General features: G+C 40.9%; 1 protein-coding gene across 5 annotated transcripts in view; it reads left to right on the forward strand.

The window, feature by feature from the left end:
* Positions 1–1,613: 1,613 nt before the first annotated feature.
* The window catches only part of DYNC1I1 (dynein cytoplasmic 1 intermediate chain 1), a 191,988-nt gene continuing 166,895 nt past the window's right edge, over positions 1,614–26,706 (forward strand). For 2 of the 5 annotated variants that reach the window (XM_062567754.1, XM_062567757.1), the window contains exons 1-4: positions 1,614–1,672; positions 18,933–19,050; positions 21,666–21,780; positions 24,427–24,517. In XM_062567754.1, the coding sequence (XP_062423738.1) occupies positions 18,943–19,050; positions 21,666–21,780; positions 24,427–24,517 (314 nt within the window). In that variant the 5' untranslated portion in view covers positions 1,614–1,672; positions 18,933–18,942. Of the gene's footprint in view, positions 1,673–15,722; positions 15,762–18,932; positions 19,051–21,665; positions 21,781–24,426; positions 24,518–26,706 lie in introns of those variants that run through there. The other 3 variants (XM_062567756.1, XM_062567758.1, XM_062567755.1) reach the window with 2 other exon arrangements.

The raw sequence follows: 26,706 nt of genomic DNA on the forward strand, positions 1-26,706 counted from the left end.
CAGGGTGCTGTGGGGGATAGCTGGGGTGCTTTTGGGGGGGTGGCCAGGGTGCTGTGGTGGCGATAGATGGGGTGCTGTGGGGGGGGGGGGTGGCTGGTGTGCTGTAGGGGGGGAATAGCTGGGGTGCTGTGAATGATAGCTGTGGTGCTGTGGGGGGAAGACTGGGGCGCTGTGCTGTGGGGGGGGGGGATAGCTGGGGCACTGTGGGGGGATAGCTGGGGTGCTGTGGGGTGAAGACTGGGGTGCTGTGGGGGGATAGCTGGGGTGCGGTGGGGCAAAGACCGGGGTGCTGTGGGGGGGGGATAGCTGGGGTGCTGTGGGGCAAAGACCGGGGTGCTGTGGGGGGGGGATAGCTGGGGTGCTGTGGGGGGATAGCTGGGGTGCTGTGGGGTGAAGACCGGGGTGCTGTGGGGGGGGGGATAGCTGGGGTGCTGTGGGGGGAAGACCGGGGTGCTGTGGGGCAAAGACCGGGGTGCTGTGGGGGGGGATAGCTGGGGTGCTGTGGGGTGAAGACCGGGGTGCTGTGGGGGGAAGACGGGGTGCTGTGGGGGGGGATAGCTGGGGTGCTGTGGGGGGGATAGCTGGGGTGCTGTGGGGGGAAGACGGGGTGCTGTGGGGGGGGGATAGCTGGGGTGCTGTGGGGGGAAGACGGGGTGCTGTGTGGGGGGATAGCTGGGGTGCTGTGGGGGGGATAGCTGGGGTGCTGTGGGGGGGGGATAGCTGGGGTGCTGTGGGGGGAAGACGGGGTGCTGTGGGGGGGGATAGCTGGGGTGCTGTGGGGGGGATAGCTGGGGTGCTGTGGGGGGGGGATAGCTGGGGTGCTGTGGGGGGGGATAGCTGGGGTGCTGTGGGGTGAAGACCGGGGTGCTGTGTGGGGGGATAGCTGGGGTGCTGTGGGGGGAAGACGGGGTGCTGTGGGGGGGGATAGCTGGGGTGCTGTGGGTGGGATAGCTGGGGTGCTGTGGGGGGATAGCTGGGGTGCTGTGGGGTGAAGACCGGGGTGCTGTGGGGGGGGATAGCTGGGGTGCTGTGGGGGGGATAGCTGGGGTGCTGTGGGGGGAAGACGGGGTGCTGTGGGGGGGGATAGCTGGGGTGCTGTGGGGGGGGGATAGCTGGGGTGCTGTGGGGGGAAGACGGGGTGCTGTGTGGGGGGGGATAGCTGGGGTGCTGTGGGGGGGATAGCTGGGGTGCTGTGGGGGGAAGACGGGGTGCTGTGGGGGGGGATAGCTGGGGTGCTGTGGGGGGGGGATAGCTGGGGTGCTGTGGGGGGAAGACGGGGTGCTGTGTGGGGGGATAGCTGGCGCGCTGTGGGGGCGGCCGGGCGCTGTGTGTGGGGGGGGGATGTCCCTGCCCGCCCGCCGGGCACCTGCCCGCGGCGGCCCCGCCCCGCCCCGCCGGGCCGCGCCCCGGGTGCCGCCGCCGGGCGCTGGGCTGCGGCGCGGCGACGGCGGGGGGCGTCGCTGCGGGGGGCGCGGGGGGAGGAGGAGGAGAGGGAGGGGGAGGGGGAGGAAGGCGGCGGCAGCGCTCGGGAGGAGCCTGTCCAGCGTGAGACAGCACATTCAGCCGGCGGCGGCGGTCCTGCGGCAGCGCGCACCGCCGCGGCGGGAGCAGCAGCCAGCCGCGCTCCCCGCCGGCCGTGCCGCGGCGCCGGCCCCCCGCGGCGCCGCCCGAGGTGAGGCTGCGCCGGGGCCGCGGAGGCGCCGCGGGGCGGCGGCGGGCGCCGCGGCAGGGCGGGCGGCGGCGGCGGTGCCCGGCGCTAGCGGCAGCCGGGCCGGGGGGAGGGAGGCGGCGGCGCGGGCTGCGCGGCGGCGGGGTGCGCGGCGGCGGGCGGCTCTTCCTCCCGCGGGGGGCGAGGGGCTGCCGCGGCCCCCGCGGCACCTGCTGGAGCCGCGGGCCCTGGCGGCCCCCGCGCGGTCCTTCCGCGGCCGCCGGCGGGTGCTGCGGTCCTGGCTCGGCGCGGAGCAGGTTACGGCCCAGGCGTGCGGGGGGCTGTGGGGGGTGGGGAAAAAAAAGTTTCCCGTGTTTATTTCTTTTTGCAGCTCAAAAAAGCAACAGCAGGGTTACTTAAGTCCGCAAAGAGAGCAGAGGGAGAATTCGGTCTGTGCCAGTCCCAAAAGTAATTCCTCAGAAGGGTGAGAGGAGGGTGGAATGAATGAGAAGCCTTTTTCACTAGCAGTCGATAGAAATACATTTTCAACGGGATGTTGTTACAGTTACATCCCTCCTAGGAATTCCCCTGGGTCAGCAGATTGCATAAAGCCCCTAGAAATTTCCTAGCTAAAGCCCCTGTTCTACTGACCTGCGCAAAGTATGGTTTTCTGTCAATATTAGCACTGACAGAAAGTACAAAATTCAACCATAAATACATAAAAGGATTCTAAGCAGACAAAGCCTTCTAACCTCCTGCTATCATGGGGATGAAATGGGAAGACCTGACATGAAGCTGGCACATGCCCTTGCCACCTGCACCTGGTACTCTATCCTGACATACAGGGCTTTGTCAGCTCTTCCCTTCTTCGTGAGGACATTAGACTGCCTCGAAATCACTCTAAATATTCCGAAGTGCAGTGCTGCAAAATACCTGTTTCAGAGTAGAGATCCAAGTCCAGGATTGTGCACTTCTCTCCTGCTAGAGGGTGTTACCAGAGCCTTTGGGAGGAATGCCATTGCTGTCACTACCAAAGTGTTTGGTTAAAGAGCCTCATTTGTTCTTGTTAAGGTAATAGGAAGGAGATAAGGAGATATATCCTTTCTGGTTCTCCTAAGTACTTTTTTTTTTTTTTTTTTTTTTTTTTTGCTTTCTTCCCATTTTAGAGGCCATCTCTAGCAGCCACCCCCACACTAAGTGAGGATGCATAAATTTCTTCCTAGAATTTCTGGGTAGTGTTTCTCAGCAAGAATGGTTTTCATCAGCATGAACATACTCACTGCCTTGAGATGGCACCTATGTATGTTCCCTTGGGAATGCTCAATCTCATAATCATCCTGTGTTCCATGGTGTTTTCCCCCAAACATCAATTTGTAGTCTATGAAAGTACAGAACATTTTGCCTCTGCCGCTGCTTCTTCTATCTACGTAGACTGTACAGAGGATTGCGACTTGCGACCTCTTCCTTGATATTTGAAAGACTTCTGAGGGCCTTACAGTATGCCAGATACATGAAGGTGAAACACACTGTTCAGGTCTGAATTAGCTATATTTCTCTTAGCTCTAACCACCTTTGCCTCAGAATAATCTATCCTAAAATGCATTAACTGCTGTGTCCTCTTGTCTACACTTTGAGAGAAGAATCTTCCCAAAGGTAGCAGCAGTAGAGCCACACCCAGCACATCCAGTGTTTATTCAGTTTGGAAGTCTGTGTACTCAAAGGATAATTCAGGCAAATACTCCTTGTATCCTGCAGAGCTTAAATGAAGAATCAGAGCTTCCAGCTCTTTCTGTAGAAGAGAGGGCAGTGCACAGCACCCCTTTGTGATGCCTTTCAGTAGCTAATTTTTTCAACATTGAAATGCATTTGCTTGTTTTCCTTTTTTTTTTTTTCCCAGCTTTTTGTTCCTGGCACTGTATCCTGTTATGTCTTCCCTCATAGATGAAAGCCTAGCAATTCTCGTTAGTGTAGGTACTGCTAGATGTTGCTCAAAGAACTTAACCAACTTTGTTTTCGAATAAGCAAATAGATCAAGTCTCTTAAATTGTTCTCCTTTTCCTTTTTAAGGCAAGTTTCCAGAATCATTCCATAGTGCCGTTAGTGTTCCATTCTGCAAGAAAATAGGGAATACTAGAGCTGGACACAATCTTTTGTAGTCTCACCATTGCAGTATACTGGACAATGAAGGGGAAGAGGGGTGGAAGTGAAAAAGATAGAGTGAGATAGAAAAAGATTGGGGAATAGAAAGGAAATGCTGTTTTTCAAAGCTTCACCAACTTATGCTAATATCTCGAGTAATTATGCAGGATCTTTGAACTCCTCAAATTTGACGTCCTCTCCCAGAGGTTTAAATATGTTCAGGGTATCTATGGGACTACTCAGGCTTTTTAGCTAGTACTATGCTTCAAGTGCCCTGTTGCATTTTTTTGGCATGGTTTGACTAACAACAGAAATAATAAACAGGAATCTTCTGGAGTTGCTCATGCCTAGAGCCAAAATGAGTTGCTGCTTGGGAGGTGATGGTGGGATCTTAACAGTAGGTTCTTCCCTGTCCTACCCATGTGCTTTAATTTTCAGGGAAGTTAGAGAGAGCTAACACTGAAATCCCCAGTGGTGGGATGAATGGGGAAATTCATAATACTCACAGGCATGGTCTGAGGCTTTCTGCAGCCACAGCTAGACTTCAGTGCAATACTCATTTGATATTTTCAGTTAAAAAAAAATGCAAAGAAAACAAACTGTGATGACCATAGACTTAGTTTGTGTATATAAAAGGGACATCCTCCAGCAGGGATTCTGATGGAGTGCGCTGGCAAAGTGCCTGTAGTACAAATGCATCTCATATTAGTAAAATTGTGCTTTTGCCAGTGTAGCTTATTTTAGTTAATCTGAGCAACACAAGTTATACAGGTGAATACACATTTATGCATCCACAAGAGGGTTTTGTTTTCCAGATGAGGGATCATATGCTCTTCCAATCTGCTGACCTATATAAGCAGGTAGAAATGGTAATGCAGAAATGACACTGTTTAAAAAAACAGAAGATCTGAAAAATCTCAAAAAACTGTCTAAAAAGCAGAGATGGCGGTCTGAGAGCAACACTGGCTCAAACTAAGCCTCACATAGACACTGTTTGTCCTTTTTGCTACTCAGTAGTTGCATTTAAAACTCTGCTCTTTTTAGACAAACATTGTTTTGGGAGCTGTTGTTCACTTGGCCATCTGCAAGCACTCAAAATGAGGCAGTATACATAAGCTTGCTCCCCCAATAGTATGCATTTTTAGATGGCATCTTGCCAACTTTTCTGAGAAATGGCTACTTTCCAACAGATGGCAGGAACTTCAGGAAACTGTGAACTGATGTGGGAGCCACTAGGTCTTATAGAGACAAGACACTTCTGATCATCAGTGAGAGCCATGATGCTCCATTTTCTTTTGAGCTTAAAGCTATTTGCCCTGAAAACTGCTCTTCAACATGCCTAAGAATTTCTCAGAATCATTGCTCCATGTGATGCAAGCCACAACCTGCACATATGGCCTCTTACTGTGCATAGTATCTTACATTTGGCAACACATTTGAGTGGACCCAGATGACCAGGTGATCTGGGTCATCTCTGCAAGTAACCTAACCCAGTCTTACAACGCTAGTGACCATCTGCCTCATCTGCAATGTATGCCAGCAGAGGTCATATTTTCTTCACACCACAACTACTAAAAATACCGAATGTAAGCAGACAGACGATTTTTTGTGGAATCCTTCTAAATCCTCCATCTGCTTCTTTGCTGTCCCTTAGTGACTGTGTATTGAGTCCTTTGTAGCCCCAGTTGTTGCAGGAACAGGTAAAGGGAGAAAAATTTTGCTTCTCAACATCTACCTGCAATGTGGCTATAGAATTCTTCAGCATATTTGTTTTCTCTTCTGAGGCAAAATTATTTTGGTGAGTGCACTAGAGTGCACTGCAGCGACAGAAGGCATGACGTAGGAATTGCATTTCTGGAAATGTTCTGTGGGAAGGAAGCTACAGTGCCCTGCTGAAGTTTCTGTGGGGATTAAGGGCAGAGCACACAGTACTATTGCTCCTGATAGTAAAAGGAGTTTCTCTGCAACTTCTCCAGGGGTAAACCTGGCCTCTAGGGTGATGTCAGTAACAGGTATTGTTTGAAAGCCATGAAGCATCTCTACACTCTATTGAAGTCAACAGGAGTCTTTGTATTGACTTACGGACCTTCAGTAAGATCCTGTGTAACTGCTGTGCTTTGCATGTATGCAAGTGGCTATGTTATTTGATGAGTAATCACTGCTCAGATGACTTGTGATTCTTGGCAGTTAATCTTAGCGTAAAAGTTTGTGTTATTGTGTTTTCATTCTTGATACTGTGCTGATGCCTGCAGATCAGCTTGTCTGACCTGGAGAGAGTAATCTATATAGCCCCGAGGTACAAAACCTCCCTGAAGTGCTTATGGACCTGTAGGGTTGTACTCTGTATCCTTCCCAGGTGCTGGCAGATTGTTCATGTTTGGCCCTAGAACAATTATTGAGTAATTCAGCAGAGGAAGCATGTTCATTTACTGCCACTCCGCAGAAAACTTACACCGAGACTCTTTTAAAGACTTAGCTTTTTGTTTCCAGTGGTATATTCTCCTTTTATTTCTTTCCTTTCTCTCTATTACTCCTTGAGACTTATCCTACTTTGTTTCTTCCTCAGTACTAATCTAGTGTTACTTCTCTTATCATCTTACCTTTCATCTTATTTTTTGTCTCATCTCGGGGGTGGGGGGATGGAGCTGATTCTGAATCCTTAGTTCTTCCTCCTTCCATGATGTGGTACAAATGATTCCAAATCCTGCTCCTCAGTTATTCATTTTTCACTTTCAACCCAGCATAAAGACATGGTGTGTTTTGTTTCTGAAGTTCAGAGAACTGAGGAGTTATAATAATGAGAAATAATGGAGCGATACAAAACTGCTTAATAAAATTAAAAATAAATATGTAGAATGGAGGATATGTTATTTATCTATTCATTTATCTTTTTATCTACCTACCTCCAAGCCTTTTTTAGTGCTTGATTTTAATATTATCAGATTGAATTTGACAGAAAAATTTATCCTCCAAACCATGCTGTGTTAGTATGAGAAGTTAATCACTGATAGGACCCAGATCACATACAGGAAAAATGTGGATCTCTCTTGCTTTAAGTTGTTCAACTCTTCCACTCTGTATCCATTAACACAGATCTTAGCTTTTAAAGTGTATAGATAGTGGTATTAAATCCATACTACTCAAGTCCTTGATTCCTGTTTTGCATATTAGGCCACCACTGTTAGGATCAGAGTGGTTACCAGGTCACTTGGTAATTGGGGCAAAGACATTTCAAATGATTGCTAGTGTATATTTTCAGAAATTAGAATATTTAACAAAGCAGGGTCACCGGGGAAAGAGAAACCCAGCAGACTTCTCTCTAACATGGTTCCTTGTATTTGAACCTGTCTGCTGAACCTGGTTTAAGGACTGTTCCACTGACTGAACACCAAAAAGGTTTTCTTTCTGATTCTCACAGTGCTAACCAAGCAAAGTTAGGAGATTGTCTAAACTCATCTGACTTGCTTCATAATACATGTTTGTATTCTCTTTAAGTTACATAAAAGAATCACCATTTTCATTAGTCACACTATTCAAAGTACTGTGACACTGGGTACTTTTGGTCAGTTAGTTTCTAGTAATATATTGAGCAGTTGTTGAACCAGAAGGGGTTTTATGTCATAATCCTAAAGGATTTCAGATCACAGTTGCCCCTTAATAAATTATTTTTTTCTTTTTCCTTTTTTTTAGCTCTTGAGTATTCATAGAGCTTTGGTGCACATTCATAGCAGTTTGTTAGGGACTATCAACTGCTGCTAGTTTTTGTTGGATAGGAATACAAAATAATTCTGGAAACTCCTCCAGAAAAAGATAGTTCATGTTCTATATATATATATTTATATATGTATAGGCTGTGTGGTGCATTAAATAATGAATGGCTTAAAAACCTGTATTCTTTTGGAACAAAATAAGAAATTTGACCTAAATCATACCCCCTAGGGTGCCGATAGCTATTCATGTATGTAATCTGCTGTACTTGGCAAAGCCTCTGAATGTTGTATTCCTGCCTTTCACTATCTCCATAGTAGTAATAATAATACGAAAAAATTGTGTTGATGGGATAGGAGGGTATTGTACTAAAGACAAAAAACACTGATGCCATTCTCTGTTTGTACTGAAAGAAACCGTGGGAAAACTGTCCCATTATTTCCCACAAGCTTTTCTTTTTTACAGAAAGTTGATTAATACCAAGAAAACAGAGGAAAGCCTAGTCTTTTAGCCTTTATAGGTTTCTTCAAATATATTAAAAATGCCTTGTGTATGTTCGTGCTATTTTTGCCTGGTAATTATAAATTATAGTCCTTCAGTCTTTTTCTTGTTTAAAGCATAGAATTAAAAAGATGTCAGTAATTTGTGTTTTCTGAAGGGGACCAAGATTAAAAAAAAAAAAAAAAAAAAAAAAAAAAAGATATGTTTTAGCTTTATGACTAATATATCCTATACATTTTATAGCAGCCTTTCTTTTATGCATATAACATGTATGGTCAATGAATGTTGGGACTGGGAAGTGAAGAACTGTAGGTAGCCACGTTGACATACAGACAAAAGTCTTTTCAAACAAAATGGTAATGCAATAGAATGTTAGTATTAGTAATATTTGTATGGACTTTGAAGTATTTAAAAGAAGACAATCTCTCCTAAGTGTTGATTCAATAAACTTTTAATTAGAGTTCTTCCCCTAAAAGTTTCTGATCTCACACTAATATCAGTGAAAAATTACGCATAACTATGATTAAAGTCAGTGACCTCTCATTTTTTGTATTATTTTCCTTAAAATAAGAAATACAGTATGTATCTGTAAAACAGCAAGAGTGCTGTGTCTTCTCATATCACATTATGTGCATTTTTGATAAAGGGCTGTTTTACTCATTCATCCAGGGTTCTCTTGTGATATTGCAATAGTTTCCAGAGTTTTTAAACCATGTACACCTCTTAACCCTGAAAACTTTCTCTGAGAGACAATAAGACTATACATTTTACTGTTTAATATGGCTGGGAACCAGGCATGAACCATTTCTGATTGCCTTGTGGACTGCTGGTGGTCTTATATTTTGAGAACCCCTGAAGTAAAGTTGTTTGATTTTTTCCAGAATTTCCTATCACAGCAGGGTTGGCCAGAGTTCCTGCTGAAGAGCAGCTGGTGATGTCTCACTGGTGTCCGTGGCTGAAATTGTGGGGGCAAGTTCCTTGTGCAAGAATCTTGCACCTAGGCCTTCTTCTGGGGATGTCCTGCCATGCATTCTGGCACCCTGATTCCACACTTTTCAGACACGGGACTTGTTTGCTTCTGCTCTCAGTCAGCGCCTTTGCCAGGTGTCTTGTTCGCAGAAACCACGGCACTGGAGAACTATGTGTGCCTGTGGAGAAGAGTTCATGCATAGCCAGCCTTGCCCTAGCAGGAAGCTTTGATGAAGGGGCAGAGCATGCTCACGTCTTGAATCTGAGACATGCACCTGGATTCTCCAGACTTGAAGTTATGATGCCTGGGCAACTCTGTTAAATCTGGACTGACAAAATGGTGTGGACACAGAATCTCAAACTACCGTTCTCAAAATCTCTGCTTGATTGTCACCTAATTCTTGAAGCACCTGAAATTTGTAAAAGCCTTCTTTCTCACCTTAGACATCTGCTTCTGCATATATTCTTATCCTCAAACCCCCAGATGCTACAAACTGGGTATCTGCTGCTCCTCTCTCCTAAGCTGCTTGATCTAGCTTGCATTTCACAAGGCCATCTGTCAAGCTGCAGAGCACATAGGTAGTTGATGGCATATGCTCCCTCTTTTAGTACTCCTTGGTTTTAAGAAGACTGCCCTAAGGTAAAGGAGTCTCAGGTAATTTTTGCCTTTGCTTAAAGAGATCCTTGCCTGCATCTATGCCCTAATCAGCTAGCTAAAGTGATACTGTGGTAAGAACCTTCTCAGTCTTTCCTGCTGAAACTGCTACACTCAAATCTGTGTGTGAAAAGGAAAAATGACTCTTCAGAGTCAAGAGTTCAAGAACTCAGCTACAAGGGGGAGTCCTGTGCTGCAGACACTAAACACAGCATTGTATTTTAAATTAACCGGTCATTGGGTATAATATAAACTAACCCTGAAACAAAGACTAGAACCCAGGGGCCTCGATTAGGGACTAATGTTCACTCTCTTGCATCTGCTTCTTCTGGTCCAATGAATCTCTGCAGAAAAGAAATTAATAGAAAGTAGCTTCAGTAGTTAAGAATGCACTCTCCATTCCTCTAGTCTTTCCCATCCATTAACCTACAGCCACCACAGGGATGTGGGTTTCAGTCCTCTCAAGACAAAACAAAAAGAAAAAAAAAATCATGTTTTCCCTATTTGGATGGAGTACTCTAATCACTGAGAAGACAAATAGAAGAGGTTAGTAGATTATTTCTCTGGTGAATATTTTCTAAAAGAAAGGAGTGACCTATTTCACCCTTTTGAAAGAAAAGGGTTTGGTCTACTGTAAGGAAAGGTTTGTGGACTGTGAATCTTAATAGAAGTAGGCATCTTCTGGGAGAATTGAATAAAGTACCAAATTCCCACAGAGAAGTGGAGTATAAAACTAGTTTCATACTGTAGGCGTACTTTGTTCAGCATAATGGCTTCTCATTCCAGGATGTCTGTAAGAACCCTGGGAGAAGAAGGGATCTTCATAGGATCAGATGCCTTAAAATGGCCTTGGTGAGCATTGTGGTAACCAGACCCTGAGGAACCTTAACCCCTTTGCCTTAATTTGCCCTAATTCTTCCTAGGTAAAACTGAAATAAATCATCCTTTCTGTTTCTTTCACTCTGCTATTTGAATTAGAAGATCCTCAAGGCTGGAACAGTCCCTTACTATTTGTCTCTGCAGCCTTCAGCTTGGCTGGGTCTTTTAGGCACTCTGATCATAATGAACGTCCCATAATAATATTACTCTGTTTTAATATCACATTGTGTATTCTACTTTATCTAGTATCAGCTAAAGGTCATTGATTGTCTTTAGATCTGGATCTGGAACATTTAAGTCTTCTTTGTGGATATGGAGCTCAGTGAGTAAATTCTGTATGTGACTCTTCCCCGTATAGACACCATGAGCTTGGTTCTCACTCCTCTCCCATATTCAAATTCTTTGTAGCTCTTTATACTTCCTTTTATAGCTGTTAGATATCAACATTTATCATCTTGCGGTTTTATCTTAACACATTTCTTTCTGTTTTTATGAATCCAGAGGAAAGATTGGCTAAGGCATAGCTCTAATCATTCACATTGCTTTGTTACTACAGCCAAAGAAACTCTGGGAAGTAGAAGGAGAGTGGTATTGATGTACCCTCTACATTGCTTCCCTGAAAATTTAAAAAATTCAAATCAGATATTCTGCATATTTCTCACAGCTGGAGCTATTCACTGTTTTCTAAGTCTTTAGGCATGTTGATTTTGCAGGTATTAAATCAGCGTGTAGTATTTTTAGCCTAATTTTGTAGTCATACTAGCATGTCACAAATACTAGTTGCAAAGCAAGGCACAGCATATTTTTGTTTTAAGAAAGAACTGATAGCTGGGTAAGTCTTCAAGTAAAATCTCTCTGTCAGCAGCACACTTTGTTCTTTGATACCTGTTTGCCTGGCAGTAGTTATAACTGGATTAAGTTAGTAAGCAGAGACTGGAACATGCATTTTTCATGTTTAAGTAGTTGGCTTTAAGTATCAGGTTGCTGGCCATATACCGCTGGGGATGTTTCAGGAGGAGCTTATAAAGTCCAGTTTTATCCTCAGTGAGGACTGGAAATATATATTTTAATATAAAAAATCTTTGTAGGATTGGAGAAAATGAGTCATTGTTCAACTAGGAGAGACTAAGATATCTTCAGGTGAAATACTATATTAGATGTTAGTAAGTCATGAAATATACTACTGGAAGGCATTTTTGTATTGTTACAATTTGTGTACTGGACAGAGTTATGCAGAACCAAATATTCCATGCAGGTTGCCAGGAAGCGAGGATCTGTTAGCAACCAATATCATTGAAATATGAGTAATACCTACAAAAGAAAATTGAATTCAGGAACATGAAATACAGGGCTCTTTTTTTTCTAGGCAAGTGACCTTCAGCTTGTGGATGAGATTTTGAAATCTATTTCACATTATCCATCTCTAAAATCATATCAATATATAGCTTCCATTTGGTTTTCTTTGAATGTCAGAGAGGTTCCTTAAATCCTCTTGTCAGGTTCTCCAATTCCTCTTTGAAGTGACCTAGAAAATCTACAGATGCATAGGGCATCTAATAGGACCCATAAATATAGGGGACACATAGAGTCACAAAGGTTCAGAATCAATAAGTCCGTTCTCAGTTGCATCCACAACCACATATAGAGCCCTACATTTTACTACAGCCAAACAGTGAAAGGTAATAGAGAAACAAAAACTGACACAGAGGAAGCTGACAAAGGATATACTGAAATCTTAAATTGCACAAGATCAAAATGTTGTCAGGCATGCTGTTGATCAGATAACTTGTTTTCTTCAAAGCATCAACTATGCATAAGTAGGGCACTATTTCTGGGACAGATCTTGAGGAGGTGCAAACCAGTGTTGCTTGTGTCATTGAGGATAGCTTCACAGCACCCCATCTGAGATCGCTGTGCTCTTTAGTGTTTATTTAGGGGAAATCCAAGACACTTCAAAAGACCTACTTTAATATCTAGTTTTCTTTGAGGTGTTACATTCAGTCAATTCCATGGAAATCAACAGGAAGGGAGGATATTTGATGGGAAACATGCAGCAGCTTTGCTACCATGACCAGTTAGTATGTAATTTACTTAAATTTATTATACTCCAAGCTAGAATGTCATGTGTTTCTTACTTTATCTCCATCTGGTTGTTGCCCACAACTTGTTCTCTTCAACCTTGATGACTCTTTCATGGAACTGTGCTTATTTGAATCAAAAAGGTAAATTTAAGAGGATAAGGGGGCATGAAAGAATGTGCTGATGAGCAGGTGATGCTTTATTGCCAGTAAGTGTGGTGTCAGAGTGGGCAATCTTAGAGCTTTGCTTATATGCTGCTTTATAAGGCTCTCGTAATTCTATCTGAACTGAGTTAATTTATGGAAGTACTATTATGGAAGAACGAGTGAAAAAATTAAGTGGTAATAGATTATAAGGGAAGTCTAGTTGAACAGCTGTGGGTATATATCTTGTGCCCTGTCAGCCTCAAAATAAACAGCCTAGAGATGCACTGACCTGTTGCATAGCAACCAGGAGGAAGCACAGTACCAAATCTCTGGATGCTGTGATTTGTAAAGATTTATAGAACAAAGTACAAGGCCTTTGCCCACCTACGGGAAATGTGCACAGATTAAGGAATAAAAATGGTACATTCCATGAAATCTAACACTTTAAAAAATGTTTTTCTTTTTAGGTAACCGTATAGATGTGGTGCCAAAAGTCTTGTCTGTTTTGCCTAAAGGTTACATAAAAAAACAATTTTTAGTCTCACCAATTTTACTTTGTGTTTTCTTGAATTCATCACACAGGAGATTCCTTAAAATACTGCAAATGATAAGTTTTTGCAGCTGCAAATATTTGACCATTATTGTGATCTTGTAAACATTAATATGCCTATTCAACAGAGGAATTTAAGGTATTGTACTGACGTAAAGTATGAGTTCTATTACATGGTGCAGATAGGTTCTCATATTTTTACTTAAAATCTTCTATCAAGGAGATAAGTCTAGCCCCTCTTGCCCATTTGAATTGTGTTTCATACTTTATTTTAAATGAATACCGTGGACTAGAACACCTTTATGCTAGGGGAACAGCACTCTGGTTTCCTGCAGACCAAGGATGTCTGTCTACTTTGCACAATTTCATACTTTGCATGCAGTTTCCATTTGTGAGAGTCTGAGATAGATCTCATGAGCATGTTTTCTATTGTAAAAATGGATAGTATTCCTAGCTGTGGGAAATGCACTAGTTTATACAAAATAGGGACAAACATAGTCCATAGTACAAATGAATCATTTCTTCCAGTAGAAAACTCAACATGCAACAGTTTCAATAGTAGTAGTACTCCCACTCTATAAAGCCATTCTTTGAAACCAAGAACTGTTGAATTACCTTTCAATCTAAAGGTGTTTTGCTGTCTTGGGTTCAAGAGTAACTAGTTACTAGATAAGTATTAGATCTTGCCTATTTATTTGAGAAAAGTATGAGTTACTTACTTATAACTAATTATACCTACTGGTTAATGCCCTGTGTAATATTATTTGGTGAAGCTTTTGATAATCACAACAGAGATAACCACAAAGAAGATAGCATAGGAACTCCAAAAACACAAAAAATTTTGAGGGTCATGAAATGGTAACTATAGTTTTACTGTAGTAGCAGAGCCTGTTAAAAGAACAGCATGTAAAAATCCTGAGAACACTAAAAAGCAATAAAATTTTAAGATGATCTTGATGATACTACACTGGCTGGATGCCATTCGAGGAGAAATAAAGTATTGGCTTTTAAAGGAGGGAGATGTGGTATCTTGCTTTCTTTTTCTGCTTATAGAAATCTGCACTTTATTCCTATTGGTTTGGTGTAAATATGCTGCTGCTATACTTCTGTAACTTTGTGGCTTTGTTAGTCTTGCAGGTATCAATTGGTTTACAGTTTTCAGACTTTAATTGTAGTAAGCTTCTTTAGATGCTGGTAGTTGTTCTTGCTGCTAAAGGCTCATACAATTGATTTCTAAATACATATTCAAATAATTGAATATTGATTACTGATTAAAACCCTGTAAGTTATAAAACTGTACAGTCTTTATCGACTTATAAATGGACTTGCATGGCTTTTAGTCAAACTGAAGCTAAACACTGTTTTTTGCATCTTCCGTGCTTTACTGCTGCCACTAAAAAAAAATGATCACGAGATGTTGCTACCTATATGATAATGTTAGGGGAGCAGTTCTGTGTATGTTTTGTATAGCAGTGAAGTTGGCACAAAGACTGTTCCTATTTTCAGAATACTATAAATGGCCTTCCAAAGATCCTGTTTCACATATTGCCAGGAAAAAAAGGAACTGCTCTGAGGATACGAGGGGTAGGATTCTTCTCATCTAGTTTTAGATATTTACAATGGAAATTTCTAGTGCTTAACTAATCACTTGGGGCCCCCTTTATCATCACTGGAGAGAAGCTGGTGATTATGAGGCATAGTTAATCTTGATCTCTGTTGGCTATCTGCTTTAGGAAAAGCAGCAGCACATCTTAGGCTAGCCAGACTGTATTGGCTAGACCTGCACTGACAATAACGGACACTTCTGCGTGTTCTTGCTGACTAGCCAGATTTAGTGAGGTAAGCCCAGTAGATGACGAAGTCCATGAATGCAGCCCTCAGAAGCCTTGGCTCTCTTTCTGCATGTGCCCAGGTGGCTGCCATCCTGACAGGTCTGCTCCCCCTTTCATTCCTAAGTGGAATTGGCTGCATTTCTAAGCCCACGAGAGGACTCTGGGACATGTTTAATGCATACAGGGAAAAGTGATATCTCCTTGAAATGCATCTCCTTGAAATGCAACAGCCAGTTTCATTAAAAATCACGCCAGGAGGAGCAGATTCCTTTATGCAGGAGCTCAAAGAAGGAATTCCCTCAGCGTATGGGAGGTGCAGCCTCTATTCATGGTAGCTCACAGCCACATATGCTGTGAAGCTTAAGAACCTGTCTTAGCACTTGGGCTGAAAGCTATTCTGGAGTGGGAAGATTCTCCTTTTAAAACTGTGTCACTTGGCAGTAAAGTGGGCCAAATGAAGCAAAATCTATATTTTATATGATGTCCAGTGTGCTAGGTCATATGCATTCCTTCTTCCAGGTAGGTGATTTCATTGCTTCACTGCAGACTCTGCTCCTTACTGTTTCCTTCTGACCAATGGTTTCTTCTGGGCAGTAGAAGATTAGGTCATACATAGGCCTTGCACTGTCACTGTGCACTACAGAGAATTTCACAAGTAAGTCTTTTTTATTGTTTGTCTTGGCTTCCCTTCTTGTGGCGTATCATTTGGCACGCGGAATGGCAGTTATTAGAACTGTGTTCCCAGGAATGAATACAGAATGTTAACTCCATGGTTAATGCCAAATACAGTGCTGAATGGATGAGCACACTGCCTCACTGTTATCTGCTGACTTGCTGATATCTGAGAAAGATGGTTACATATTCTCAGTGTTCAATTTGTTCTAAAATCATACATAATAATTTGCAGCTCATTTTTTGGGGGCGGAGGCTAAGGAATTGCTATAGTATATGCAGGAAGAAAGTAACTTGAGGTGATTTTCTGTCCTTGTGATAGAACCAGTGATATTCTTCAGGTGAAATTTAATGTGTCATCTTTATTGTATATAAGATCTGTTTTGTTTAAAATAGGACAAAGTTATAAGAGAACATAATCACATTGACTGGTGCTTTGTGAAGAAAGGGCTAAGGACTAAGTACTTCATGCATGAAATCAGGGAAGAAGCTAGTAAGTTTTCCTGGCATTAAGGGAACCAGTTTTTAGAAAGCTATTCGTTGATATCTGACAAACAGCTTGAAAGGGAAGGCAAACCCTCAGGGCTTCTGTCATGAGCCTTAAAATACATTTGCATATTTTCTGCATAGAAACAGGATCTCACTCTTTGTTGCCGAAGTGCAGAACTAAAAGGATGCAAAAATTCTATCTAGTCCAGAGGGCTCTAAGGGGAAACTCCATAATCAGAACTCAAATGAGGCAACAGATTAGGAAAATTACTTCAGCAGGATTTCAGCCATATCTGAGAGAGACCCAAAAATCCTGAACAGATTGATAGGTGAAATATTACCGACATTGTTGTTAAAAGCTAACATTCTTATCCAGTCATTTTCCACCTAAAAAATAGCTGATTGATGTCAACTGAAAACACAGATTAATGTTGCTTAGTGTGCTTGGGCTTAGATCTATTAATATCAAACACAGTTCTTCCAACAGTTTTGATTCCTCTTTCTCAAGTTGAAAACAATGGCTAAAATATTTATCATCGTGACTAGGATCAGAATGATAGAGGAATAAAAAATTATGGTCATCTACGTACGCCTAGCGCATCTAGTGGTCTGGTTTGTTAGACAATTTATGCTCCTGCTAGCTATAGTATTTACTGTAAGTTGTCATAAGTGAACTGAAGTCCCCAGGCGTTGAAGGACCCACAGAGTACCTTGCCAGAGCTGCCTGCTCTGCTGAAGTATGACTGCAGCATCTGTGACAGCTCAGAGCAGACCTGTTTTAAGTCCTACGGATGGGCTTCAGCTGGGTATTTAACTGAGGAGCATTAACATCCGTGGTGTGGTCTACACACGGATAGGTCTGTGCTGACCCTTCTGGCATCCTTCATACTGCTCTTGTGCCTGCAATTTTCAGTGAATAGTTTCCTCTTTTGATTCCACATTTTATTCTTTTCTTTCATAAAAGGAAAATATTTTCAATGACAACAAAGTATTTAGGGCCAGGATTGCATTTCACATGCAAGTGACATTTTGTTGACAGTATTCTCCTTATCATGGACTAATCACACTTCTGTCATTTTGAGATGAAAGCTTACGACTGCAGAGGAATTTATGATAGATGAAAGTGTCATATCATTTTTAGCACGTAGGTTTACTCTCAATCCACACAGACAATAATCTGGATGAAGTCCTTGTTGGTGTTAATGGAGAGTTGCTATTTAAATTTCCCGTGTATTGAGCAAACACTAGACCTCTGTCCCATATACATGCTTTGCCATTGATCTGATTGATTCTGAGCTGCAGTGGTAGATGTGGGCACTGATGTGTGAATTAATACTGGAAGGGCATAATTAACTCTTTCTGAGAAGGTTTGTATTAGTCAGGATTGTCTTTGAAGTAAAGTGCTAATGAGAAAATCTGTACTGATATGCTTAGATAACAACCCATAATAATTATGATGTTACAGGCTGAATAAATTATCAGTGATTTCAGTTACGGATTTGTGCAACACTGGTGGGATTTAAAAACTATAGGAAAGGTTGGTATGGTATGTTCTTTAGAGATCTAACTTTATTCCTGTGTGGTGTGACTGTGTATCTCTTTACCCTTCATTTTAAGGGCTTACTTAAAAAACAGCATAGGTTGTTAAAGGTTCAAACGGGAAGTGTGTACATGGCTTCTCTTCAGTTCCCTACAGAGAACTGTATGGACTAGATGGGGATAGTGGCGGTAGGATCTTTTAGTAGCTAAGAAGAAATCCTTTTGCCATGTTTGGTTATGTGAGTGGGCTTACCACAGGAATATCAAGAATATGAGGCACATCTGCTTCTTGGAAAGGTGATCTGAACACAAGGCTTCTACTTGTAGGTGGAGCTAGTCTACACCTTCATGTTCAAAAGGTACCACTTTGCTGGAGAAAAGTCAAAGTTTGCTAGGTTGCTAGTTCTGTACTTTTATGCCTGCAGGCTTTTTGGTTCAATGTCCCAGCTTTTTCTGGAAGGGTGGAGGAGACTCCCATAGAGAATAGCCTGCAGTATGGTGTGTGCGCTCCTGTGAGGGGTGAATATGTGAAGGAGGACACTGAAACAGAGCTGGCAGGTTGTATGGGGCAGTACAAGTGGAATATGGTGGAGTCTTAGGATGGCAGCAGTTCAGAGCATGTGTAGAAGCAAAAGCTATGAGGTTTCTGGTTTTGCCCATAAAATTCCTAATTGTCTAAGAGATTAGGGGCTGTCTTGGGGAATCTCATTCTTGTACTTAAATCTGAATCAGTCTGTGGATCTGGATCTTAGAGGTTCTACGTCTGGCAGAGTGTTACTGAAGCCAGTGGATCACATTAGCTTCAGTTCATAATAGCTTTAAAGCATTATTTTGGACATCAGATAAAAATGAATTTGTTTCACAAAGGTGATTTTCTAATAAATATAATGTGGAAATATATTTAATGTTTGGTGATGTTCTGGGATAATTTCTTAAAATAAAAATTGCCTAACAAATATCCTGCTTTCTACAATGTCACTGTAGTCCAAGGGCCAGCATTTGTATGAGTGCGTTTTTATAGCAATTTTAGAAACACTATTTTTGATATAATTATATACATTTTTTCAGTAAATAGAGAAAACATTTACTTCTGTTTTCACATTGGTTTCCCTAATTTTGTTTCCAGTAGAGTCAAAATGTCGGACAAAAGTGATTTAAAAGCAGAACTTGAGCGCAAAAAGCAGCGTTTGGCCCAGATAAGAGAAGAGAAGAAACGAAAGGAGGAAGAGAGGAAAAAGAAAGAGGTAAATATGCAAAAGCTCTTTTAAATAGTTCATGCTTGCAGAAAGGCCTTGCTGAGGTTTTGACTTTTCGGTATTGTATACTATAAGGTGTTGGTCATGTAGAATGAGAGCCTCAAATTCACCTCAGCCTAACCTTAAAATCAGAATGCTTATTTTTAGTCATGAAAGTTGGGGTCAGAGAATTGCTTTTAAAACCAATGTACTGTCAGCTGACAAGAATTTAGACAACATGATGTGCGTGTGTGTGTAGAAAGAAAAAATGATTTGCCACAATGCTTTTTCTTGGCTTCCCTTCAATAGAAAGGGAGTGGAGAGCAGGGAAAGACACAAAGAGGGCTCACATTTTTTTCAAGCCATTACAGTCTAAATACGTATTTTTGTACTCTTAAGACTAGCTTGATTACTGGCTAAGGTAACAGATTTACAATTATTATTCTTCAGTAAAGTAAAACATAATTGCAATTGCATTTTCATCTTCTGGCATGGGTGCATCTTTCAGTTCTGTTAAAGTTTGATTGACATATTAGTTTATTTGTCCTTGACAATATGCACTGGGTTTTTCATTAAGGGATTTATATTTCTTTTTGTTCAGTCACTTAATGGAATAGAGGTGAGAACTGACAGAGAATGGATATTCATTTTCATGCAAAGTCAGAGAAGCATTAAGTGATTATGTTTCTTCTCCTTCAAATGTCAACACTTATTGTAGTTTAAAGCACCTGTTATCCTTTACTAATAACTGGTTTCCTTTTAAACTGACACTTTAATATTGTACATGAATTTCATAGAATTATTGTGGAAATGTGATGTGATCCAAGAAATCAGTGTTCCAATTTTGATTGTCTTTCTAATCTTTTTTATTGAGGCATTTTTGTGCAATTACCAACAAACACTCCAGCGAGGCTTCCAGAGTCACTAGGGAAATCCTCTGTAAGTGGGACTTGAACATTTTCAGTGTTCGTTACTAGCACGTTAATGAATCAGAGAGCAGGGAGCCAAGCCAATGGCTCCAGGAAGCTATTAATTCCTTCCCTTTGTCCCCTGCCTCTGATTTTATGCCTCATGGAGATCCTGTGGTAGCTGGAACTTTCCGTTGACTCTGATGGTCAGATCCAGTTAAAGACACCTTGCTCTGCAAATTAAGCTGCGGTGCCTAGCTGTGGTGTGCTGTGATGTGTAACTTCGAAGTGCCTGGCCTCCAAGGGTGAAGTCTAACATTGAGTTAGATGCTTAGCCTTAGCCAGTGTCATGGAAGAGTTAACTAAAATCCTTCTTAGTGTGAGATACTTCATAGGAAGAGTTAAGCACAAGGATATGCCTGAACTTGATCTTCGTCTGTAAAAGAAGTAAAGAATTTTTTTTCTCCATTCTGGCTATATCTAAACTGGAGAACTTTGGGATGCTTCTGAACTCTGAGGTTTCTGTGTGTGCCTGGACCTATATCAACAATAGACTAAAGCATTGTGCAAGTCCCCTGTGCCCTATGCTATGGTTTTCTGGTGAAGGCTAGATAGGACCAGACAATTTACAAGCAACTTTATGATCCAAAGTGTTGAGGTAAGTGCCTTGTCTATGAGAACTGTACAGGATTTGCTGTTTTTAAGACATGATAAAATGATAGACGTGACTACTTGCATTTTGTTTTATACTTTACTGGTTGCTACACTGGACTAGGAAACAGCAAATGAGTTCAGTTCCCTCATCAACTTGGGAGAAAGTCTGCAAGACTGTTTTTTTTTTTTTAAGTGGAAAGAGTGCTCTAGTCACTAGGCTGTGGTAGGCATTTTCCATCCACCCTGCTAAACTGAGGAACAGTGTACCAAACACAAGAGATTCTGGCTAATGCAGATTTTGCTGCTCCTGGATCCTAGTAGGCCACAGAGAGAAGCTAGTGTGTGGGACCTCCAAGTAAATGTAGCTATCTGAGCTAAGAAGTAGGGGTCTTGTGGACCATTAGTTCTGATTGTTGTTGCCCATAGCTGCCAAAATCCCATTTTAGACATTTTAATCCATTTCTTTGCTCCTGCTAGATTTTGAAGTATAAGAAAATATTTTTTTCTTGCCAACAAGTACTTGGGACGTAGGGGGGCCTTTAACTTCATCATTGATGTTGCCTAGAATGTTATTTCTTGATCCCAGAGAGGGTAGGAATAAGGCTATTTTTAGGCAAGGTAATGATTTTTATTATTCTAGTGTCATTTCTCTCTGAAATTCCTTACATTTCTTAGCTGAATCAGTTAGCTTACTGGTATTTGAAATGTATTAAATTGTGTTGTGTGGAATTGGCAAAACTGAGTTTTCATTTCTCTATAAAGTAGCTGCATCTGACAAATAAGAGACAAAACATGTCCCATCAATGTGCTGTAAAAATCCTCGCAAAGGTCCTTGCGAAAGTCTTAAAGACCAGCTTTCTCATGTATTCAGGGAAAAATATTATTGCTAATAAATATCTGTATAAATGAGCTACCTAAAATGGTGGATTAAGTGTATTTCGTAGCATTCCTAGGTAATGGTTCCTATGAATATTCTCCATTTGCTTAATTGCAAGAACCTGATTATATGTGGATGAAACTGTTTTTTGAATTTTCCTTTTTTTTTTTTTTTTTTTAATTCAGGCTGATCTACAGCAAAAGAAAGAGCCAGCTCAGGAAGATTCTGACCTAGATCGCAAAAGAAGAGAGACAGAAGCTTTATTACAGAGCATTGGTATATCCCCAGAACCACCTCTAGGTATTTAAGAGAAGCATACTGTAAAACGTTCAGCTCTGCCACAATGAATGCATTCTCTTTGTTAAAGCATGCTTTGCTTTTTTGATTTTTGGCTGTATTAGTGAAGTGAACTCTTCTGTTTGAATGCCTACCATATCATTCATGTACACCAGTTCATGGCATTTTGAGTACTTACCATTGCCAAATACATCTCTGCCATTTCTTGAAGAAAATTTTGTGAAGATAAAGCAGCTTGTCTTTGTATACCAGTAGTGATTTCTTTTCTACTGATCTGTTTATCTTCTCTCACATCTATTTGACAACCCACAAAATAATTATAAATGCTGTACTTCATTAGCCCCAAGTTTTGTTTCTTAAGTACAGATTAAATATTTGCATAAAGGAAGGAGGAGCATAGTCATGTGGAGCTCCTATCGAATTCTTTAAAAATTCGAGCAAACTTCTGGGGAGGGAATAAAAAGACAAATCACAAATACCAAAAGATTTATCATCAGATCATTGTTGTAGATTTTAGATCTAGTTTAATGTGCTTTACTGCGTTTTTGATTTTGCCATTTTCTTCCAACCTTACTGATTCCATGATTCTATGAATTTTACATAGCTTCGGTTAACAAGGCTGCGGTTTCAAAATACATGTGGCAAAATTTATAATATCTGAATATTGGTTACCTTAATGTAAATAAGTTTTACATTTATAATGTTTTAAATTGTATGGCCTATTAAATGGCCTTAAAGTGAGAATTTTTTTTTTCTTTCTCATGTGCTTTCCTCTCCCAGCCTTATCAGTGGTCTAGCTGAAACCTTGGCCCTACTGGAGAAACTAAACCTTGTCATTAAATTCATTGGAGTCGGGTTTTACTCAGAGATACTTTTGCCTGTAACATTTAGGAAAACCACAACATTCAACAAAATATTGAAGCATTGATTTAGGAAAGCAATCAAACTGATGCTTGGGTGCATACACAAATAGAAGTTGATGTTCTGAATTGGGATTTCAATTCCTAGCTTCCAGCAATCAGTATCTCTTGAGATAGCTTGCTGTTTTTATAAGATACAATATATTGATTGAGCTTTTAAACACCACTTCTTTGAAGAATTTTCTGAAAAGTTAGATTATTTTGATATAATTTAGCGTATGTTTTGTAAATTATAGTGATATTATAAAAAGACTAATTTTTAATATTTTAGCATTTAAAATTTTTATATGTGTATCTAAAAATGGGATTATATTTCCTTATCATGTGATAAACTGAAAACATATGTATTCATGTTGCAAATTACCATACCAAGATGATTCATTTTAGTTAAACAGTTGTATTTTATCCTCTTTTTTCCTGTGTGTACACTGACAATTAGTATACAAAAGAGGATTTAATTCTGCTTTCATATATGCATATAGTACTCAGATCCCACAGCAAATATAGAATGCATAAACAGCTATGACATACCTGCAACCTGCCAAAGGGCTGTCATGAAGATGAATTCACTTTTTATGCTGCAGTCATTTCTGTGACAGTCTCTAGTGAGAATCTGCATGAAATGTTTGACCACATGGAAAATTCAAGTCACTTGACAGATCTGTCGTTGCACATTATACAGTCTAACAAAACAGTTAAAAGTTTTACTCTGTTAAATCCCTGAGAGGAAGTGCACATGATTTAAACCAAATGGGGAACTTCACTGCTGCACTAAAACCCCTTCTTCTGTTTTATTCAATGTGGCTGCTTGGAAGAATGCTTGCATTAAAATTTGACTGGAGTCATCTCTGCATTTTAAAATGTTTCTAAGAAACCATTTTAAAAGAAATTTAGATATTTTCACTCTTTTTTTTATCATTCCCTTGCTGAAGAGCTTTAACTTGGGCTGACCTGGAGCTATGAACTTCCTTTCCTGTTCAAGGAAACAAAACTGTCTTTGCATGAAATATACTTCAATAGCCCCTGCAAGCCAAAGAAAAAATCATTTCTAGAACCTGGACAAATAGTGTCTAAACTAAGGGAAATGTTTCCTTAAGTTTTGAAATTCTGTCCCTCAAAAAACGAAAAGTTTATACAACCTAAATTACTTAAGAAAACATGATCACTAAGCAAACTAAAGTATATTCTCAGCATCTTTGGGAAATGATTTTAACTAAGCTGGATTTTCTTATTTAGCTTGTATTTTTGATATCATTTCCACATTGCAGTCTTAGAACATATCCAATAGATGTTGGCTTTTAATTTAAATTCAAAATTTGAAAAATGTGCTTGTTCTATTGCCTACTTAACTTTATCAGAAGAGTTCACTTAGTTTTCTAACCAAACAACCCCCGATACTTCTTTATGACTTGAAGGTATGCACAAAAAAACAAGCGTTATTTTACTTCCACAGATATCTCCTCCATTGATTAGCTGTAAAATCACATTGGGCTTTCAGTCCTGTCTAAATTCATGTCAGTCTTAACACTTCCAAAAGACTTAAAATTCACTTGACTCTCTTCCTTTTCTTTTTCTTTCCTTTCCTTATTTGCTTTCGCCATTTCAAACTCTCCTAATCATTCATCCACTATCATTTTGGTCCATTGGTTTTGATTTGTCTGACACTGCTCTTCATCAGTGCAGTCGCTGCATGTGTTAACATGGGATACCTGTTATTTTCATTATTTAGTCCCAACCCCTATGTCTCCCTCTTCGAAATCAGTGAGCACACCCAGTGATGCAGGCAGCCAGGACTCTGGAGATCTGGGACCCATGGGAAGGTAAGGCATGGAGTCAACAGTGCTGAATAAATGTGTTTTTTCACTTCTTTTTCCCCTTGCCCCATTCTTACCTTTGCTTCCATAAATAAGAACATGCTGTATATAATGTGTATTTTTGTTTCTGCACACTCTGCTATGTGTTACCATTCAGTAAAGCTGCTCTCAAATGTGAAGTAAATAAATGCATGCAGCAAGCTGATCTTAAGATAAGAGCCACAAAAACTTATATAGGAAGCAGCCACTGAATTTATCCTTTTAAAGAGGCCCACAGAAATCTGTCATTCTTTGTGAACATGCAATAAAGGGAAGTGCCCAGTCATACACCCTGTTACTCATTGAGAATAATCTTTGTTCATATAAGCAATCTCCTTTGAAGTTATATTGGCTATGTCATTCCATGTGTAACACCAGGCTATCTTTGGTTCTTGTATTACTACCCATTGCAGTTTGTGGCACTTAAAGTGAGTTGGGAAGAGCTTCTGTAGAAAAAGGCTTGAACACCCCATGACAAACAGGCAGTTCTCTCTTGGAAACTGTGGATGTCAGCGAGTTTTGTGTGGAGTGGGAAGGAAGCAAATCTGTCCTTGTTAAATAGGTGGTGGTGTGTGTGTAAGGGATGGGCACAAGAGCAGTCTTCCTAACTTTGTTCACGTGGCTGAAATTGGGAATAAAAATCCCTGAAGAATTTGTAGTCTGGAGTAGAATATAAAGAAAGATGCTGCTGGTAAATGAGAATATATCCAAGTAAGAAGAGTTACAAGTGACTATTTCCTTTGACAAATCAGTAGACTGAGCATAGACATTAGAGGGGGAGCAGTGTAATCCCTAAGCTGCTAATAGCCTAGTCCCCAAGAAGTGATCATCATGGCTTGCCTGTTATTGTTGCTGCTAACTTTGCTGCAGAAATAACAAGCTCATACAGACTGGCAGAATTCCTGTAGACAGTCTTCCTATTCCTTGCTGAAATGATCTCCAAAGACTTGAATATCAAAAAAGAGCTGCAAAGTCAAAGATTTTTGTTCAACAGAGGAGATAATGCCTATGGGAGAAGTCCTACTTTGAAGAAGGCAAGAGAACTTTGTATGTTCTGCATTTGGGGCTGGAATTTCAAGAGCAGAATTAGCTTCTGTTCATACTGCTGTGAGTTATTGGCTCCTGGTAGTTGTCAGACTTATTCTCTCAATCCTAAACCAAGTAGAACAGAGGTACACTTTGATTGACAAGCACCTATGATTGCTTTTAGAATATTGAACATAGGTTAACGTAGTCTAGAAATGCCAGTTTCTGACATCCACTTTTCAGGAAGGATTTTGGTAAATTGGAGAGAGTTCAGACGATGTTGAGTAGTTGTTATCCTGGAACCATAAACCTCATTCTATCTTACTTAATGGGATGAAAGCTAGCTGGTGACTTGCTCAGTATGTATAATAGCTGTACGGGGAGTGAAAGGGCTCCAGCATACAGTGTGTGACAACAAGTTGGCATTAAAACTAGACAAATACAAAACCAGAAAAATTGTGTAAAATTTTAATGGTGAAAGATTAATCACTGAAGCAATTTACTTAAGACTCTATTGGATCTTCCATCACTGGACATTTCTCTTTCCAGATAATGTGCCGTCCAACAGACAGATAATAGCTCAAACAATAATTAATTCAGAAAAGTCATACAGCTTTTTGTTGCACAGGAAGAAAAGCTATGAGGTCACATTGGTCCCTTCTGGCATATGATCTATGCACTAGTAGTGCTGCTGACCTGCAACACCATTGTCCATTATCCCTTAACATAATAGCTGGAGAAATGCTGCCTTTCCCCTAATACCATTAAGCTTATTGGAGAAGGCATGGGCTGGGCTGTGTAAATAGCACTAAATTATGGAACCATTTCTGTATTGTACAGCCTAGGTTTTTGTGGATTTTGCTGCTTCCTGATTAGTACCACATTGCTAATTGTCATAGTCTTCTTACTAGGAATAACACTAGGTTTCAGAAACATTCCAACATCCCTTATGACAGGATAGTATGAGGGCTACAGTAAGAATGAGTAAATGTTAGATGAATAACAGTGCTAGAAACTACCAAAAGTTTTCTTTCAGTGCTTTCAGTTGGAGAAGACAGCCAACTTTTTTTTTCTTGGTGATCTTAGAAACTAATTCTTGGTAGGCAGAGATGCCTATACTTTGATTCTGG

Source organism: Rhea pennata, chromosome 2 (genome assembly GCF_028389875.1).
Source record: "Rhea pennata isolate bPtePen1 chromosome 2, bPtePen1.pri, whole genome shotgun sequence".
Classification (NCBI taxonomy): domain Eukaryota; kingdom Metazoa; phylum Chordata; class Aves; order Rheiformes; family Rheidae; genus Rhea; species Rhea pennata.